The sequence below is a fragment of the Agelaius tricolor genome, unplaced genomic scaffold, assembly GCF_023055355.1.
Source record: "Agelaius tricolor isolate 1412-34295 unplaced genomic scaffold, bAgeTri1.0.p SCAF_12, whole genome shotgun sequence".
Classification (NCBI taxonomy): domain Eukaryota; kingdom Metazoa; phylum Chordata; class Aves; order Passeriformes; family Icteridae; genus Agelaius; species Agelaius tricolor.
In genome coordinates this window covers 11,993,572-12,014,044 of record NW_027269272.1, presented here as the reverse complement: position 1 = coordinate 12,014,044, position 20,473 = coordinate 11,993,572, and the positions used below count along the sequence as shown (strand labels likewise).

Sequence of the window (20,473 nt, the reverse complement as noted above, 5' to 3'; positions counted from 1 at the left end):
ACAGCATTTCTCTGTGGAACCAACAGCAGCATTTGTTTGCAAAGCAGATGTAGTTTTGTAATTTTAAAACTTTTAAATTGGAATTTTAATTTTCCAGCATTACTTCCTATACAGACAAAGGGATTTTATGCACAGTGCTCTCTGCATTTCTTGGCAGCAGCCATTGGGGAAAAGCAATGTGGAAATCATGCTCTGAGCTGTCTTGAACTACAACAATCTATTTTTATTTATGATGACATGGCCATCTGTCACGCAGCTTTTTTCAGTGAGGCAAGAAAGGACTGGCAGCTTACTCATCATCTGCCAAATGGAAGGTAGGGAGAGCTCCTGCCTGCTCTTCTCAACGCTCCCTTTACACCAGTTCCTTTCCCAAACCAATGCACTGGTAGCAGTAGGCCTGAAATGGGGAACAGAGGAACATGGAGCTGTGCCATTTTTCTGAAGTAAGAATTGGTTATAAAACACAGGTAACAACTGCTGCAAGTTTTTAAACCCAGTTTGTAGCAACTGTAAATTTAAAAAAATGGAAATCCAACTTACAACCAAACAGAATCAAAATTATCTAATCACGATTTCTGAAATAATTTCTACAGAAATAACAAGACACTAGTTCAGCAAGAGTGTAAAGTAAGCTTTCAGTCATCATTGATTTTGACCTTCCTGCTCCAAATGCACATATGAAAATTTTCATCTCCATTTTTTATTTATCAAGGCAAAGCTAGTTCCAAGACAAAACAGACATTAAAAATGAAAGGGAAGAAAAAACCTTTTCCAGTTATCTCAAAAACTTAGTCCTTTCATGACTTGCAGAAAAATTTGTACAAGGAAACTGAATCTATAGCCAAGTTAACTCCAGTTTCCCCAATTTTTTTTTCTATGTAAAATTTTGTTTCTATGCCTGTCTAGAACTATTCTGAGTGAGCATAAGGGAGACCTTGGAACAGCCTGCATTAAACTGTCAAATGAGAAAGCAATAGCATGTTTAACATGTGAACTAGAAAAATCTAAATTATGAGAAAAAATTGAGTACAGAGTACTTGGTACCAATTAGCAGCCACAAAGCTTGGAAGAGGCACAGCAGTTTTCAAATAAAGCAGAGATGTATAATGTGATATATCTGAGGTATGGCAGAGAACAATCTTCTTTCTGTCTCTCTCATTCTGCAGGTTTGTATTTCAGTGACAAGTAAAAACTCCTGAACTCCCAGTCCAAAACCCCCGAGAGCCTTGAAGTGCACCAGTTCTTCCTAAGGCCATCTGCACTGTAGTAGAACAGCACCAAAGACACTGACCAAGCCAGCTCTGATGGACTCTGCTCAATGTATGAAAAGCACTCAGAAATAGCTCCATGAGCTCCTTCATTCACTGCCCACACCCCCAGTTCTCAGAACTAACCATCCCAGGGCCAAGCAGCTGCTGGAGCATCCAGGGTCCAACCCAGCTGGTCTGGAACCAGCAGCACTGCATGGAGCTACATGAAGCCATTTCACTGAACCAAACAGGATGGGTCTGAAGGAAAAAGGCAATAACACATTGACACCAGCTACCTTCCTTAAACTTACTTCCTCAACATGACAAAAAAAATACTTTCAGTGTGGTAACTGATGTAATGTTTGCAATATGACAAATATTAATACAACTGTATTTTTTAAAGAGCTTTTATTTGCTTCCTTTCTTGAATATACATAACATACACAGCACATGGTTTTTATGTTGGTGCATTATTCAAACATGAGATCTCAGTTCAAATACAAAACTCAGAGATCCTCTTTGCTTTGAACCAGGAGGTTAACTTCCTATTCCCATGAAAAGCCAACACAGATCAAAATCCCTCTATACTCTAACACTTCTGAAAGCAGAGTATTAAAACCTAGCTCAGAAATACATAATTTCATAGTATGGAAAATATATTACCTTTACAAGAGAGAGTTTTATAAGAATTCCTTCAAAAAAGTAAACATTCATGTAAGCCCTCACTCTGTCAATCTCCCAAAATCAACTGCAGTCAAAGACCACAATGGCTACCTGCGCCTTCTGGACACACAACCATTTCAGAAGAGCACCATAACAGCAAAACTGCCCATCAGTCCTTTAGCTGTCATAAATATACTTAATTTGTAATTAAAAATACAGGAATCTCACATTTCTCAGTTACAGTTTATCAGCTTGAATTATATATAAGCATATAAAGCCATATAGGACCCTCTAGCACAGAAAATCCACAAAGCCCTTACTGTCCATTGTAAGCAAAGTCAGATAAACTATTTTCAGAAAACACATTTTACCTGACATAAAAAAAAAGTCTAGCTTGGCAGCAATTCTGGTAAAAAGCAGGAAAAAAGCAAACCAAATTTAAAAGTAGGATATGTAAAACCTGTCAAGCAGACCCTTCTAAAGTACATCTCTCCAATGACAAGACTCAATGACCTCACAGAAAGAAGAGTAGAATGGTGTACAGGAATTGTTCAGCACTGCAAACAATAGCACTCATGTGCTTCACCTCATTCTCATGAAATCACAGATTTTAATAATTCACATAATTTATCTAGGTTTTAAAAACCCAAGATACTAAACATTAAATGTTCACAGATTAGTTTTTAAATTCTGTTCCCAATCCTAACATGTATATTAAAATATACTACTGAGGCACTGCTGAAAAATCCAAGCAGGGTGTGATTGTCTTACACATAACCATAAACATTCAAGAAATGGTTGATCTATTTTGTGTTCAAAATGTCAATGTTCCCATAAAAGTGAAAAGTCTTGATGATTTGCTTTCCTGTATTCTCGAAATATTAATTTACAGTCAGTGTTATCGTACAAAACTAGAACTGCCTCTTTCAGAGCCATACAGTCTTCACATGCACTGTAACCTACAGTCATACATAATTTCCAACTGTGCTGGAAATTTTCTATTATTCTTTATCTGACTTTTCTATTAAAAATAAACAGGCTGGATTTTCATTTTAAAAAGCCTATCTTCTCCCACAACTTGAACAACAAGTATCAAAAAAAGAATAAACGGCAAAAATAGAAGAAAGAAACATGTTGTGCTAGTTCTGAAGCTCTAACTCCTGACAGCCACAGACAGTTTGAGGAACATTTAAAAACTCCTATATACAAATTTTATATACACACCAAGATTAAGAGATTAAGAAAATTAGTGTATCTGTTTTTGCATTCACTTTGACCACTTGGGCACCAAGCTGCAACTCACACAAACGCATTTTAAATGTATTTTTGTGCAATAATCTTCCCCATGTTATCTGGCAACAGAATTAGGTCAACACTTTCACCTATGGGTATTTAAAAGCACACACCTTTTGTTCAAAAGTCAGGTCTTAGTTTCTTGGGTAAAACATAGCATATTTGGACGTTCGAAAGCCGAGCAGGTCCCTCATTTCGTTGCGGAATTTTGACAAGTCCTGCCGCAGTTCATTGAGGTTCTCCACAGTGGCCTGATCTGTACTCTGCATCTTCTGTCTCATGGAAGTCAAGTAACGGTGGACTAAGCAGCACATCACCTTTTGGTAATTCTCATCTCTCTTCTGCTTCAGATTTCTCCATTCCTTTAAACAAACATAACATATTTACTATGGAAGTGATTTTTGAGCCTTAAAGCCTGTATACAATCCTAGAGAGAAGAAACGTGAACAAAATAACAAAGCTATTTTTTAAACACATCCTGATGTATACAAATATACAACACATATAAATTATCCACAAAATCCACATTAAATTATAATCTTCTGTACCAGCAAAACTGAAAATTTTTATCTACCTGGCTTGGTTAATTGTTCTGTGAGCAATCAACACTTCTATAACCCTGAATGTCTCTCAGTGCAAATTCCATAAAGTGCTTGAATTTGTTTATTTAGCACTATTTTCATCAGCAAGAAGATGCAAAATTAGTATGCAAAATTGCAGGGTACAAAAAATGTTTATAAAATAAACAAACAAAAAATCCTTTCCCTAACAATGACAGGCTTCAGTGATCTTTTTTGGTTATTTATTCTGACACTTCTGTAATATGTTTAAAACCAATTACCTTCTCCAAAGAATATTCTAACCTCACCATTTTTGAGATTAGCACATACTTCCTTGAGGTTTCTGTGTGTTTTCATTCAATCAAAGCATTTTTTTTCAGACTATTTCTGGGGGAATTGGGAGTTGGAGGGAAGTGGGTTGAAATTTCCAAACCAGAAAGTTAATAAAACCTTACTTAAGTAGAAATGCAACACCTATAATTCTGCAGTTCCTATTTCTCTTAGTAGCATTCACCTTCTGACAGGCAGCTTCATGCAGCAATCTGTGTTTTCATTTCAGTAAGCAGCACCTTTCCTGCTGCAGAGCTCAGAGCTTGCCCAATCATTCCTCACCTTGAGGCTGTTCTGACGTTTCACTTTGCCACTTGATGTATGAGAGCAGATCCATTTACTGAGGCTGTTGAAAAGGTAACAAATGGTCTTGGGAGAGGGAATAACGTTAAAGGGTGGGGGGAGCGTGCATTTATCATCAAAGTAGCTAAGCCAAAGCTTGGCACGAGCAAACTTCCACTCCTTATCTTCATGATTCTGAAACATCAGAAACATTAACAGAGAAAAGAAACAGAAATATTAATAGGTTATTTTCTAAGTTTAGTTTGCTCATACCTGAAAAACTGGCCATTATTTAATTTTGATTATATAGCATTTGAATAGATAGATTACATAGGTTTGCTTGAATATTCTAATATTAAATACTTAAAACAAGTACATCTTTCTTCAATTCCTAGTATAACAATCTGAAGGTATAGATCAATACCCAGATCAAATGCCAAAGCACCACACATATCAAAATCAGCATTTGAACAGCCATTGTATCAAGAAAGTCATCAATTCCCAGTGGGCCAAACCCCTATACATATTCAACATGGAAATTACAATTTCTTTTTAATCAAAGCAAATAAAAAGTTCTTATTTGAAGGAAAAATATGAGTTCACAGACAGAGCTCATCCATGAGGTCTACAGACCATGAGTTTACACACCATAGGAAGAAATTTGCGTAAAATCCAAAGATACAGGTAATTGGTAATTAATCAGACACCACTTACTGCTATCAGCTGAAAACTTTTGTGAAGCATTGCCACAAGGAGTTTTGTTAATACTATCACAACCACCACGTTGTAGGTCCCAACAATAACAGCACCCACAAAAGACTGCAATTCTTCACCGTAGCTGAAACGTGTCACAAAGATTGCAACATGTGCCAGGGAGAATATGTACCAGAAGAGAGCAAAACATGTACCAATAAACCTACAGAAACAAGGGAAAAATCTGGTTAGGGAAACACCAGAAGTGTTAAACATCAATTCAAGAGCAGTGAAAAAATCCAGTAATTCTGATTTTTAACTCTGGTTCTGTTTAATTAATAGGGATTAAAGGCTAATACAACACAGTTATTTCAAGATCTCAAACTCACGAATGGAATGTGTCGTTGCTCTGCTGTTCACAGAAAATGCCCGCGCAGTCCTTTTCTTCATTTACAGTAAATCCTTTATCATAAAGTTGGGTCAATCCAATTGTGAATGAGAACAAGACAAGAAGAAACATGCCCAGAAATTTTCCAAAATCTTGTAGCATCTGCCCCATTGAAATCTGTGAAATAGATTTATTTCTAATTTTAGTAAAACATGTAGTTATTTTTATTTGTGTTTTCTCCTTCAGCCTTTGAGCAACAAAAAAAATCTACTTACATTTTAAATACTTAAGTTAAATTTTGATATGCTAAACAGATCTTAAAGTCAGGAGATAACCTTGTATTGTTTTTCAGAGAAAAAATCTAAATATTAAAAAGAATATGTAAGTAATTTTAACATCACCTGGAAAATTAATATCCTCCAAGTAACCATAAGCAATAGCATGTACACCTTGTTACTTATTTGCAATGCCAATGGTAATAAGGAACTCACAGGTCAACAGACAAAAGCAGTAAATGAAACAAATTTGACCATAAATGCCATCATAGAAATATAAGAAACACTTAGAAGAACACTGAATTAATCAAAACATTTGGAATAATTTATCACTAATTTTAAAAAAAAGCAGTATACAAAAGCCCATCTGCAGAATACAAAATTAGCTCACTGTACATTTTATGTATGATTTTAAATAAACACGTGTAGACACAGAGAAATTGAAGGATAAAGCATACAAGGTGTGACAGTAAATTCAGATCATTAGTTTCCAATTCAAAATATCCTATACAGAACTTTGCAACATTAGAAATACAGCACCTTTAAAAAAACCCAATCATATGCTTGTGATTTTTTCCAACACAGGAAAGACCTTGATTTGCTTTTGACATAAGCCCAAATTTTTACACAGACACAGCATAAACTATTTATATAATTTAATTAGTCTTCTTACAAACTTCTTCAGAACAGTGTACCATTATAAAGAATGCAAACATATGTAATGTGGGATTGGGTGGATCTAATCTATATAAATCAGTGTGTGGAAAGCCCAGTCTTATATGAATCAAAATCTGTACCAACTCACAGTCCAGAACTCTAACACAATTGCCAGATTTTGCAAGTACAGCTTCACTGAAGATGAATTCCTGCTCCCTCCTTTGCTGCTGGAAACTCACCAAGTACCTCCTGCAGCACAGCACATTCAGAGTCTGTACAGTTTGTAATGGCCATGGAGATTCTGCAGCTGTGGGCAGAGCTCTGCACCAATTCTGTGCATGTTTGCTCAGAGGATCACTGTACTCCCCATCAAACTGTTTCATCACATCTGACCCTTCAATGAAAAAAACCCAACCCAAATCCCAACAACATTTTCCCTTTAACACATCGTTCCTGCCAAGAGAGAGACAAAGTAGATGAAATAGGAATGCACAAAAAGTGCAAAATGCCCAAAACTATTTTGCTTGGAAGAGAGTGTAACAACCCATCCCAAATGCCAGTTGCTTTCTTCATAGATTGATGCTTTCCCTCTCTAAGTATTTACAACTTCTAAGCACTTGAAATCTAATTATCTCATCTAGGGAGGTACTATTCTACCTTCTGTTAATAATAAAATCCACCCCACACAGCCAATTTAGAAATCTGGATTATTACAGGTTTTATTAGCCTATGAGTCAAGTAACTGAAGGCTTAAAAATAACTCTAAGAACCAAGAGAACTCAGTAGCTGCCTTCCCCTGCCCCCCACTGTTGGGTTTCCATCCCATATTTGATTACCACCATCTGAACTTGGTGACCTACTTTCAGAAAATACTGTAAGAGTTGTTGCACCAGCCCTACTGGCCAGCAGTAATAACGTAAGCTCCTGTGCACCTCTGAATGGGGTGACTGTTGACTGTTTTTATTTACTTGGAAAATTTCACAACACAGCCTCCTAATAAAAAACTTGTGAAAGATCTAGTACATAAATAAACATGCACATTAAACAGTGAATCTCTTTAAAATGTGGAGAGACTTCAGTGTTTAATCAATTTGTACAACCCTAACACTTAATGCAACACCAAGACTTCAGTACTTTTTTCAAAGTGTGCAAGTACATTTCCATTTAAAATGTGTAACAGAAAATCAGATAATTAAAATGTGGGAGGTTTTACTGTCATCATTACCAGAAGGCTCCCACAAATACCAAGTAAGAAGAAACCTGTTCTCCCTTCTTATAACTGCCAATAAATAGGTGAGTATTTCAATACTCTAGACAGATTTATATTTTTCAAACAAAAGCAATTTGCATAACTTGAGGTGCAACTTTAATGAGATCACAGACATAAACAGAAAGACTTTTGATTACTCTTCCTTGCTACACACTTACTCATCTATCTCTTTAGAAATAAGAAGCTAAGGCAATTATTTGCAAAAAACTGCAGGAAGAACCTAATCCTTTTACCTTCCAAACTGTGGAAACTTAGCTGGTATGTTATGCTTAGAACAGATGAAAACAAAAAAGACAGTATAGGTACAGCTATCATGGAAAAATACCCTAACTGAACTACACAAAGTCTTTCACTCTTTTTCTTACCTTTTCCCATCTGAATCAGTATGTTTTACACAAGAGATTAATTTAAAAACATCAAACTTCAATGCAGTATCACTTCTTTCTACTTTTCACTTTCTTACTTTAACCTTTTTTCCTATTTTAAATAAGGCTCTTAATAGCAAATTATGTTTAATATTTTTTCAAACAGTACTGATATTCACCTGGAGTGGTCCCAGAATGGAGCTGGTTGTGTACATGAAGAAGAGACGCAGGTAACTAAGAACATTGGCAAAGGCAAAAAGCCCTTCTGCCACTAGGGTAGGATGGAATGCATCCCAGTCCTTCCTTTCAGCATAATCATGAAACTGCAACATAAAAAAAGACAAGTTGAGATCACTAACATTATAAATCCAGAAATGTACCCATACACCTCTCCCTACTTCTACTTCCAAAACAGGCAAGAGCATAAAATAAATTAACATCTGTCACTCATAGGTGTCATACCTCTTTCAGACAAAGGCATTTTAAAAGCCATTCCAGAGGGAGCCAGAATTTAGAGAATTTAAATTGAACACCTCACTCTGTCACTCACTTGTTCAAACCATTTATTCCTCTGTTCTGCTTTCACTTCTACTCTGTTTTGCACGGTCTATTGAAACAGGGACTTGGGAACTTTATTATATAAACATGTGCATTGCCTTGTATAACAGCCTCAGTCAAAACCAATATTGAGATGCTACAAAGAAAACCAAGGTACACATGCAATTGCTACGTGGTGACAGCTGATCTTAAACAGTTTTGGAAAGACTTATGACTTGAGGGTCCTTCAACAGATCTTATGAATGGCTACAGAGAATGGGAGTCACAAGTAAATTGCTGCTTGATGTATTATCCACTAAGTACTACTATTCAACTTATTCAGGGAATATCCACAGATTCCTAACTTTTGGTTTGGCTGAGAACATTCAGCATTTATATTACCAGCTTCTGCTGTCTCAAAATGGACATTCAAAAACCAAGGAACTCCAAGCTGCTTAATAATAACACCCAAAAGTGTGCTACACAAAGATGACAAGAAACAGGAGCAAGTATTTTGCTGCACACTGCAACTGCACGTGTACAAATCCTTTTGTTACAGAGACTTCCTTTATTTCTTACACCTTTGGGCCCTATAATGGATCTAAGATGCAAACTGAACATTTTTACTTGGTTTTCCATATGATTTATAAACTATAAAAATAAATTTGGACATATAAAAGGGGAAAACTCCCCGTTATATGCCTATTGTATAGCACAGGAGTCCTGCATGTTGAAAAAGGTTACAATTTAAATTGGCAACAACGGGTCTTATCTCAGCAAAGGAACTACTACTACAGACATGCTGGTTGCAAAGCAAATAGCTGGGAAAGCAGCCCAATGTGGCATTCTCTCTATTTTTCTTCCAAGAAATGGAGCCTTCCTTTCCAAACAATTACCAGCCTCTGAATCAATGCTAGGATAGGAAAATGAGCCAAACACCAAGTTGGGGAGAAATGAAGCAGTTTATTTTCCTTCAAAATGCCAGACAGCTGTCAACTTGCAGTTTTCAAGACACAATAATGGTGCTACTGCACTGGCTTGGATTTTGCTGTAACATTCACATTCAAGTGGTCTGGCAGTTTGCCATGTGCTGTGTGGTTAACAACACATGCAACAGAATGGCAATGATCATTTTCAAAACTTGTATTTTCAATCAAATCCAGCCGGCTTTTCATAGAGACAAGACAAGGCTCCTCTATGGTTTTTTATCCTTACTACCAAAGAAAACCCCAACCAAAAAAAACCCCACCAAGCAAAAACCAATTAAAAACCCACCACTTATGACATTTGAGTATATGTTATCAAAAGCTAAATAAAACTTTCTATAACAAAAATGCACTAGGCAATCCAAACACAGAGAATACTATTGGCTTTCTGCATAGTACTGAATGGAGTCAGGCAAGCTCAACTGCCCAGTCTGATGAGATGCATTTCCCTAAACAAAAACCAAGCCATTTGGAAGACCAGCCAGCTCCTACAAGAAGACAGTAGCTCTGCTTGGGGTTTCCAAGTACTTGGACATGTCCTGATGTGTTTTCTAACTCCCATTTGCCTGATCAATTACACTTTGAAGAACAGGGTGCAACAAGACCCGAGGTCTTGTCACCTCCTGGTCACCCTTGTCTTGCCACCTCCATGGCCTGTCCCACACAGAGCATTTCAGCCCAAAGCCCACACTGCACCCCAATCCCAGGCTGTTACTGATGTTGTACACTGCACCACAACTCTGCTTCTAGCACACCACGTGGAACACATCTGCAGGCATTTTGCACTAAAACCACACCTGCTCAGTCAGCCCCAGGGGAGCTCTGGTCTATGGACATTGGTGCTCACCTTGTTATGGGCAACGACTTTGAGGGCAAAAGTTGCCAAATACAGGGAATTCATGACAAAACTAAGCTGATTGCGGGACTCTTCTAAAAAATCTTCTAAACCATCATACCAGAGCCTCTTAACATCTGACCACACCATTCCTGCAGGGAAAAAAAAAAACCCAGGGAAGTGAAGCCATTGCACTGAACAGGTATTGCTTTACATATGATCACTGTGTATTTTACACTGAATTTGTTGCAGAATCAGTAAAAGGAAATAGAGAAGATGATGATATTTACAAACATAGGAATTGGAGTTCTGTTGCTTTATTTTCCCATGGAAGACAACTGTATTCATGATTTTGAAAGTCCATCCAGAACAACACAAAACTCGTTACTAGCCCGAAGTGTAACAAATTCTGCTGTGGCCATTTTGACAGTGATTTTTAGGGAGTATTTTAATGGAATTTTGGAATTCAGCAATGTAACTGAACCCTTGCTACTTGATTATTTTGATTCCAGTTGATTTTGCAGAGTATTTTCTAAATATGTTCTTAATCAACTTAGGCTATTTTCAAGGAATCAATATAATGTCATTACAAATAAGCATTTAAGCTATAAGTGCAATTACTATTAAAAAGCTTGAGATTCAATGATGTGAAAAATAAACCTATTTTAATGACTGTGTTTGCTTAGATTTTAAATCCTACTTGAAATCCACATTACAATGTTACATGCAGAAAAAATATATTTCTATAGCCTTTAATTAAAATTACCAAGACCACCTAATGACACACTTTGTCATTAGACTTGATGGAACAAAAGAACATTTAAAATTGTAATATTTAATTTCAAAGCAATGGAGGAATCTGACTTGAACTCAAAATTTGAAGCTTTCAAGTTTCTTTTAAGACCTGCCTGTGTCTGTGTGTGGGATACTACATATTTCCAAAATCTGCAAGAACTGCTCCACAGTTTTAATACAGCTCAATGGTGAAAGGAATCATTATTACACAAAAATCCTCTCACCCTAAAATATCAAATAAATCACACCCAGAATTACTTAAATAAAAACTGTGCTATTTTTTACCATATCACTGCTTTTTACAAGCCCAATTAAATAAACAATACATATCTAATTATCTTACATTAAGAAAGATAAATTTTAATGTGAAAACAATCGCATGCCAGACAACCAAAAACAAAGTAAAAGTTAAGAACCTTCAACCTAAAGTTCTTGAGACTTCAACAAATATAATACCTGTGCTCCCTCTGCTGCATCAACCAGAAGTGACATGCAGCCTTTCTGGTACAGTTATGATAACTGGTGACAATGACATAGCAAACTATAACATGGGAAAACAACGCTTGTTTTTGTGTTTTGAAACAATCATGAGGTAAATGCACACCTCCAATCTGTTTGTAAGATGGAGCATGCATACATAAACACACATAACATCTATACTTTTATCTTTAAACATAATCCCAACTGTGCAGAAAGTCCAAATTTTGTTATTTACTACTTTTCCAACCAAGCATTATAGAACTGGTCATGAAAGACTGAGTTATTACTTAGTGCTGATGTACCACCAAACTGGCATTTTTAAATATATTTAGCATATATTTTTTATATACAACTGTCATCCAATCCCCTCAAATCATACCTACCAATAAGCCATATTATCAGAAGATAGTCTATTCTCTCAAGGGCTGGTCCCATTGTATTCTTCTTATTCTCATTGTAGACAAGCGAGTACAAATTAAGTAATAACAGAAATGTGAAATATGAAGCTCCATGAATAATAAACTTCATAAAAGGAGTGTGAATTATTCGACCTACTCGAGATTTAGGAGCTAACAAGTAACAGAGGGACAGAACTGGCCAGAAAATGCCAACCATCAGAACAGTCAGGATCTTCTTGCAGGTGTGCTTGCGCCGATAGCCGGCCATCTGCCCAAACCACACCGTGTTGAGAAACTGCTGGCAGTTGGACTGGGCAACAAACTGGGGGGAAGAAGGGGAAGAAACAAACAAGGAATCACTCTCAGGTTTCTTCACACACATTACTAAGTTGCATCATTAAAATTAATTTTGTAACTATATGTATACCACACAAAAAAGTTGTTATTTTCTAAGCCCTCTAGAAAAAGCAAGCTATGCTCAAACCCAGAAGAACACTGAAATACTTCAGTGTGCTTGATGAATGCAGGCCAGAAATGTGTAATGCTGGTTGCAGAGCATTCCACCAGAGCTACAGCTTATGACTTTGAAATGCTATGTATTTCAACAGTTTCACAAACAGTTTAAGCCTAGACATGTAGAACAGACAGAGTTACATAATTCCTTTTGCAAATACTAACTAAAAATGGATTTTGCATGAAAAGGAAAATTCCACTCTGTCCTTGGTCCTTGTACTAGAATCCCACAAATATCTACTTGCGTTCCAGCACAGAAAACTAGAAGGGACAAAAATTATAATTTATGAAGGGACAAAAATTACAATAACCTACTGCATGGAGGAAGTTGCATATTGATGGCATAAGAAGTGCTGCTATTCTGGAACAGAGGGGCTATTCAGTTATACCAGCACAGGTCCAACCTAATTACTGAACAGCACAGGCAAGGCCTGAGACAAAGCTGAACAGTTAATGACCAGTGAGAAGATGATAAATCATGTTTGGCACCTAAGGATCCATGCCTCTTTAGGCAAGGATTTAATGAGGAACTGAATAAATAATTACCACTACCAGAGCTGTTCATAAAAAAGCAGTGGCCTATACTTCAATACAGAAAATACTACATTCATCTCCACAGTAAACACTGAAGAATCCCTCAATATCTTAAACATCCTTGCTTCACATACTGATACCTGTGTATTACCATCTCTTCTATAACCAACTCCTGCAAATTTATTTCCACTTCTGTATCCAGAGGCAGAACAACACAGTAATTAATTACTAACAAAATACAATATGGGAAGTCTATCGAGTCACTGCAAAAACAAACCTCTTTTTGATTATACTTGATTGCAAGTTTTAAGCGGCTTAAGTTCATCCTCTCCTCCAACAATCCTCGCTTGTCTACATGCTCATCACTGGAGGTGTGATTCAGAATCACTTCCAGCTCCCGGGAATTCCGTGCTTGTGCAAGTAAATCTTTAGCAAAGGTTTTGCACTGCTGAGCGAGCTCCTCATAATCATTTCTGAAACACACAGAAGCAGTATGTACTATTACACTGGTCCTGTTTTCCATTCAATCACAAACTAGCCATTTTTGGCTGGGATTGGATATTATGTTGAGACAAATTAAAAGAAACCACTCCAGAAGTCCTATGTCAAGGTCCAGGCATTCCTAAGACAACTCTGAGTAGTTTTCACCATGTAACATACAAACAATTCCATTTCTGTTTAGCTTGCAAGATCGCTAGAGAAAATGTGGCACACACACTTACAGCATACAAATTCTATGTCATGAGGTCCATACACAGAGTTAAAGATTAGAGTTATTTCCAGGACATGAGAAAGTGTATTTGTCACAAAATATGGCACTGGTAAGTAATCACTTGGACTTTCCAATTGGACAGGAAATTGTTTGGGGTTTTGCTTTATTCCTGTCATCTGAAAACTAAAATCTATTCACTAAATATTATGTATTAATGTACTAAACACATGAAAAGAAACCACATGATTTCCTTGTCTCACCTTGCACACAGTCCATTTTAATGCCACGCTGTATCACAAAAATGCAACAATTGAACTCTTATTAAGAAAGATAGGCAGCTAAAATGCAGAAAATTCACATTTTTAGAAAATTCACATATTTAGGAAAGTAGAATTTTACCTTATATAAACACTCGCTTTCACATTCTTGGAAAGCTTTTGTGCTGGCATGTTACAAAATCTGCATTGTTTAAACACGAAATTACACTGAGCGTTAGTTCATCATATAGAGCATTTGCAGCATGAAGTCTTCTACACACATATGCCTGTTTTAAATATATACACATATGCACTCTTCAAAGTCTTATAATGAGCAAAGTTAAGAAGCAATGCCCAAAACAACTCCCAACAGGAGTCAGGTCAGTACAAACAAGGTATTGCATATTTCTACCCTGATACAGAAAAAAAGTGCAGAGTACTAATGAGATATTGGTATGATTAATAGGTGTAAAATTTCCAAGTAAGTCAGCATTTAGCATAATTTCTGTTTATTTTTGCAGAGTAGAGCTGAAATTTGAGCTGTTGGTGCAACTACACACATTAAAATGTCTATACCTAAAAGGATTTCAAGTAATTAAACTGTCAAAATGGCTACTAAGGAGGCATAAATTATATAATGTAACTTATTATGTCTAATTATCAGTTTAAACACTCCACTTACACAAAATGAAGAATAAAATTTTTCTAATGCAAACCTATTTCTACACCTGTAATTACATAAAAATATTAAAACTGATTTGTGTTTTCAATTCCTACCTGAACTCAACCTCAACAAGGCTTAATTCTTTCAAGTCTGCACTAAGTTCAAAAGCTCTTAGGATTGGATCCTCCTCTGTCAACATTATTAAGGCAGGACTGGCCAAACACCGATAAATGTCAAGACGAAACCTGTGACAAAAGAACAGCAAACAAAATAAAGATGTTTAATTTCATTAGCAGCTTCAAACCAGAACTTGTTTCAAAGGTTTGCCTAAAATGGCCAGCCAAAAGACAAAACAATTTGTTTTTTTAAAATCAGACACTACAAGCATTAACTGCATTATGTCCTGAAAGATACATGACATATTTAGAACCCTTAAGTATCCAAAATCAGCCAAACTGGTTCCCTCTTCTTTTCCTCACTACTTCCACTGTTATCAGTACATCAGCAGAATTTCTAGATTAAATTAAGAGCTGCTACCTCAAATATTTCTATTGTTTGTCTGCTTTGGATACCCTGACATCTCTTCTCATTCTGAAGTTAATGATATGGGGAATAGGATGGATACCACAATGTATCTATGGCCTGTGGTAGGTTCAATAACAAAAACTCAAATAACTTTTGAGAAGAATTTTATTTGCATAGTCCCTATGTCCCCAAGCCAAAGGTAGCTGGAATGTTTGAGGCACACCTGCTAGAAAGGAAAGGCACACAGTGACTATGCACAGTGACTAAAAGCATAAAGCCAACATGGAAAAAAGCCACTGCCTCCCACCAGCCTTTTCAGGCACAACTCATGCCCAAGAACTACCACCTCCCACAATAAGAGCTACAATATATTAAAGGAATCCACTCACAAACTTCACCTTAAAAAGAAAAAGGAAACATAGTGAATGTGGCCCAGGTAATGCCAGAGAATGAAGAATCTTTTTTTGTGGCTCATGACTGCAAAGTGTTACCTGGAATGTCGCAGACTATCTTTTTTGTTCTTGGCAGTGCACAGGGTGCACTCACAGCCCACAGCATGAGGTTTGGGTAATGATATATCTTGCTTCAACAGCATAGTGAGAATTTCATAGTTGTTACGATGAGCAGCTAAAATTACTGGTGCCACATCCATGGTTGTTGAGTACTCTGGGTTCTGAATGCGTTCCATTAATTTCTGGAAAAAAATGTAGGAAGTATCTAAATTTATTACCTACAGTTCTACTGCATGTAAAGGGGTTTTTCACTGTTCAGTCAAGAATTTCTCCTTCAAAATACTTTCCAGTGTTTCATAACATGAACAGAAAGGAAAATATGTAACAACATTCAAACACCTGTAAGATAAATACTAAAAAAGAGTAACAAACCCAGATACTTTTCTGCTTTATTTACACAGAAATACTGCCTATTTTTCCAATACACACAAGATATTAGAAATTGTTATTTTGCTCTAGTTTGTAAAAAAAATATTGTATTTACTACTGAAGTGCAGAAAAACATCCTGAATGTGCAGAAAATATTCCTTCCCTGCCTCCACCTCGTGTTTTCAGAAGTTTTTGGTACTAAAGCATTGACAAGGCAAGCTTCATTTGCTTAATTTCAAGGTGAAGGTCTGATGTTTATAGATTTGCTCTGAAAATCTATAAAGTTTCAATACATGAATAAAGAGCTTATAAGTCAAGGCTGCTAACTACCTTGCAAATAGACTACTAGAAAAGATTTATAACCACTAGGTTTTTTCTCTTCTGAACTAGCATGTGTTTGGCAGGTGTAAAGCCACTGGATTCCTTAGGTGATAAAGCAAAATCATGTATGTCAGCTTTCAAGGCAAAAGAGGTTACAAAAATAATCCCTGGTGTCCAGATTTGACCACCTTACAGAAGCAGAATTTAAGAACATTGTTTTAAACACTACAGATACTCAAAAAAGCAATAGCCTTCACAGCCCCAACCAAAAATCAAGGAGTCACAACACTTAACCACAATGGTTGGCCTGGAGGATCGTTTAGGTCGGTGATTAAGTAGAATGTCAACAGCTCCCACCACTTCTGAGTCAATGGCCACCAAAAGTGCATCCGAGGACTACATAAAGAAAACAAATCATATGTGAAAACAGAGGTAACTTAAACAGCACAAAGAGACAAACTCAAGACAAACTGCATTTTAAAAATACATTTTTAAAAACTTAATTTCCAAGTACTAAAATGTTGTTCTGTATTATCACCAGGCATATGATCAGGATACAAATTCAGGTTGCCATTGCAGGAGTTCACACAGCATTAATGACAAATTGCATCCCTGCACCAACAGAAGAGGAATCAATTGAATAAATTACTTTCCAGCAAAGATGATGCAGAAGACTTTAAAAATTAAGTTTAAAGACCCAGTTTACCAGGTCTATTAGACAGATTAAAAGCAAGTGTTAATATAACACAGCTCAGGCATATGGGATACTTCAGCCTTGCATTTGTAATTCTGGAGTACAGCTAGGAAAATAAGCTTTTTCCATCTTGCCTGGTAACCAACCACTTCTGCACCTTTTATCACACTGAGATAAGCAGCTTTTCATTTTCCCTACAAATGATATTATTCTTCTTGATTCATTTCCAAAAATTTGGATTCTTACTTAAAAAAATAAAAGAAAAAGACACAGCTTTTATTACTAACACCAATTCAGGTACAGAAAAGCTTGTGGTTTTATTCATGCCCAATATCAAACAATGTAACAAAAGTTACTAACCTTTCCCTGTCTTACATATTTAATCCACCACAGCTTCACCTCTCCCACCAGCAGCAGAGATGCTGCATACATTTAAGGAAGTCTTGTTGGTAGGAAACTGCCCTGCCATCAAGCTCAGATCAAGTCTAACAAGTAAACACCACAGAAATGCATGTTTGCCTTAACTTAAAATCAACTAATATAATGCGAATTTTTCTGTGTTACCATTTAAAAAGTTAATATGCTCTACAGCCAAAAGGATTTTTGCATTTTACACTTTGATAATATAAGGCACTCAAACCATGTACTTTTTTTCTTGAGGATAATATATGCATTATATCAGCAGCAGGAGTAACATTTCAAATAAAACTCAAACTTGCTAACATCACAGAAAATGTTACTTATACATTTGCCATGCCAATAAAATTCCACTAGAAAAGTCAACTTGTGACAAGAAACCACTTTCACAATTACTTTTTCCAATTTACTGGAAATTTACTGCCTAAAAGGCAGACTGCATTTATGTCCAAATTCTGACAGCTTAACAAAGAAAACATATGACTACACTGAACATTTTTAATAATGTGTGTTGGATACCTGGCAGCCATAATCCAAAAGCAGCTGTAGTATGTCCAAGTTTTCGTTTTCAATCGTTATAGTAACAGCATTTCGTCCAAGCACATCCACACAATTTATGTTCATTTCACCTGAGCTGTTTTCCTCTAAGAGTTTCTTAACCATGTAATAGTCACCTGCAGGAGTAAGGCAGGGATATCACTTCATATTATAAAGCAATAAAAACATGTGATCATTTTAAATACCAGTGACCATCAAACAAGACGCTATTCCACAGATGACAACAGTAACTGAGTAAGAAGGCAAGGTAAATAAGCATTCTCTCATCAGGGAGAAAACGAAAGATATTTCAAGAAATGTCTCTTCAGGAAAGCACTGGACATGTACGTCAATCCCCCCCTTTAGTTTAGTCCTAAAAACAAACACACACAAAAGCACAGGTGCTTTCCAAAACTGTCTCTAGGGTACCAAATTACTTTACAACACAGAAGACCACGACCAAGACAGATCTCAGTGCAGAATACTTAGAGAAGTATATGTAGAATACAGTAAAATACACACCAAGAGTACTGAACCAATTGTTATACAGACAACTGGGTTTTGTTACTTTTCTTGTTACGCAGCCTTTTAGCTCCCTGAACCTCTGTTTATACTTAAAGAGCGAAAGCCATGGCTTCCTCCGATGTTGCGGACAGACTCAGGGGCTGTGCAGATGAAAGGCATCGCACCACTCTGGGAGTCCCAGAGCAAGCTGCTGAGCTCGCTGGCAAACGCCAGTGCAGAAGCAGCCCTGTGGCTGTGAGCGAACCTGAGCTCGGGCGAGCACCAGCAAACACCGCAGCTCCGGCAGCCCTGCTCATGGCCCAAGCGCGCAGAGCCGGGCAGGACATCATTAAAAGCATACCCTGGAGTCCAACGTTTCAGACCTTTTAAGATCAGCTTGATTTAAGGCCACGTTTCGACTCAAAGGTAACTAAATATAGGCTTAAAGCAAGCAGCGTATTTTAGAAAGACAAATCTCTTCCCATCCGCCACCAGTGGTGCAAATCGCAGCATACTGGTCTCGCTTATCCTGGGGATGTATAGATAAGCGCCAATTTTACAGCAGCTCTCTACTCAAGAGACCCTTTTCACAGCGAACACCTCCCAGATTCCTCCGACACAAACCGAACGCCCTCACGAACGCGGAGCATCCGGCCCCGCGCCGCCCTTCCCGCTCAGGGGCCAGCGGGAGGGGCGGGCCCGGACCCCGCGGTGCCCCATAGCAGCCGCACGGCGGGACCGCACCGCGGGCCAGGGGAGGCAGCGCAGGGCGAGCGGCCGAGGGGGGCCGGGCTGGGCCGGGCCGGGCGGCGGGGCGGGTACCTTTGTCGCAGGCCAGCAGGAAAAGCTTCTCGTCCAGCGTAGTCTCCTCCTTCACCTGCCGCACATCCTTCAGCGCCAGCAGCTTGTTGGGCGAGGCCGAGGCGGACGGGTCCGCGCTCTGGTACAGGGCGGCCATGGCTCCGCCAGGCCCATGCGGACCCGGGCGGGGCGGTGTCGCAGCGCCGCCGCTGCCCCTCGGCACCGCCGGCGAGCGGGGCAGCGGCCCCGGCCGCGTCACGCCTGGCGGGCGGGCAGGGCAGGGAAGGGCCGGGCGGGGCTGGCAAGGCAGGGCAGGGCAGGGCAGGGCAGGGCAGGGCCGGGCCGGGCGGCCGCTCCCCGCCGCAGTGCGCAGGCTCCGGCCCCGCCGCCGGGGCAACGCGGGCAGGCGGGCGGGCGGGGACCGGGGCCCGGAGGCGCCGCCGCTGCTCCGAGCGCGGCCCTGTCCCTCACAGGCTCCCTGCGAGGGAGAGCGCCCTGCAGCAGCTCCTGCGCAGCATCAGGGCTGCGTCTGCCCTTAAATCTGTTTTCTCCCAGCTGCTACAGTAATTACGGCCCTGCTCATCACAGCATCAGAGGGTTGCCCATGAAAATTTCCTCAAAGCAACTCTGAAGTAATTCTGGACGCTTACAGCAATAATTTGTAAAACAGGAAATAGGGGCCTTTATGGAATAAGGTACCAAGTGTCTGCCAGGTAAATACAGTACTTTAGGATTCTATAATTTAGTAAGAGATCATTTATTCTTACAGTATAGAGAGTTAGTCTCCATTTAGCCTCTCCTGAATGAGGACTTGGACTGAGTGTCACCAGAACTCAAATTCTATACAAAGCTCTGTCATCATCTTGGACTGGGAAAAGAAACCAAGTAAATCAAGTCTTGCCCCAACACTTCCAACCAGTAAATAGGCAGAGGCCAATGGCTTCAAATCCAAGAACTTAATTCCCTTCAGTCTCCATTACCCCATTATATAAGAGAAACTGGATGGATGCATCCCTTAGTATTGCTATATTGTGTGCAAGATAGTGAAGATATCAA

The 20,473-nt window shown here is 38.4% G+C and overlaps 1 protein-coding gene across 2 annotated transcripts; it reads right to left on the bottom strand.

The window, feature by feature from the left end:
* Positions 1-1,641: 1,641 nt before the first annotated feature.
* TRPC1 (transient receptor potential cation channel subfamily C member 1) lies at positions 1,642-19,870 on the bottom strand. 2 transcript variants are annotated; one of them, XM_071437646.1, is made up of 13 exons: positions 19,439-19,870; positions 18,095-18,249; positions 16,759-16,860; positions 15,754-15,956; positions 14,851-14,982; positions 13,382-13,577; positions 12,043-12,379; positions 10,397-10,536; positions 8,206-8,349; positions 5,461-5,636; positions 5,093-5,294; positions 4,379-4,573; positions 1,642-3,568 (listed from the first exon to the last, which is right to left on the bottom strand). In XM_071437646.1, the coding sequence occupies exons 1-13, from the start codon at positions 19,572-19,574 to the stop codon at positions 3,341-3,343; spliced, it is 2,346 nt and encodes a 781-aa protein (XP_071293747.1). In that variant the 5' UTR covers positions 19,575-19,870; the 3' UTR covers positions 1,642-3,340. The 2 variants fall into 2 exon arrangements, with proteins under 2 accessions (XP_071293747.1, XP_071293749.1); XM_071437648.1 differs by lacking the exon at positions 19,439-19,870 and adding an exon at positions 18,635-18,653.
* Between the last annotated feature and the right edge of the window lie 603 nt (positions 19,871-20,473).

Bases quoted from the DNA above. Each gene is read 5' to 3' on its own strand.
- TRPC1 (XM_071437646.1), bottom strand. From the start codon at position 19,574: ATGGCCGCCCTGTACCAGAGCGCGGACCCGTCCGCCTCGGCCTCGCCC. The intron at 5,295-5,460 runs GTGAGTTTGAGA...TTGTTTCTGTAG, and splicing joins AGCAACGACACATTCCATTC to GTTTATTGGTACATGTTTTG. The intron at 3,569-4,378 runs GTGAGGAATGAT...GTTTGTTTAAAG, and splicing joins AACGTCAGAACAGCCTCAAG to GAATGGAGAAATCTGAAGCA.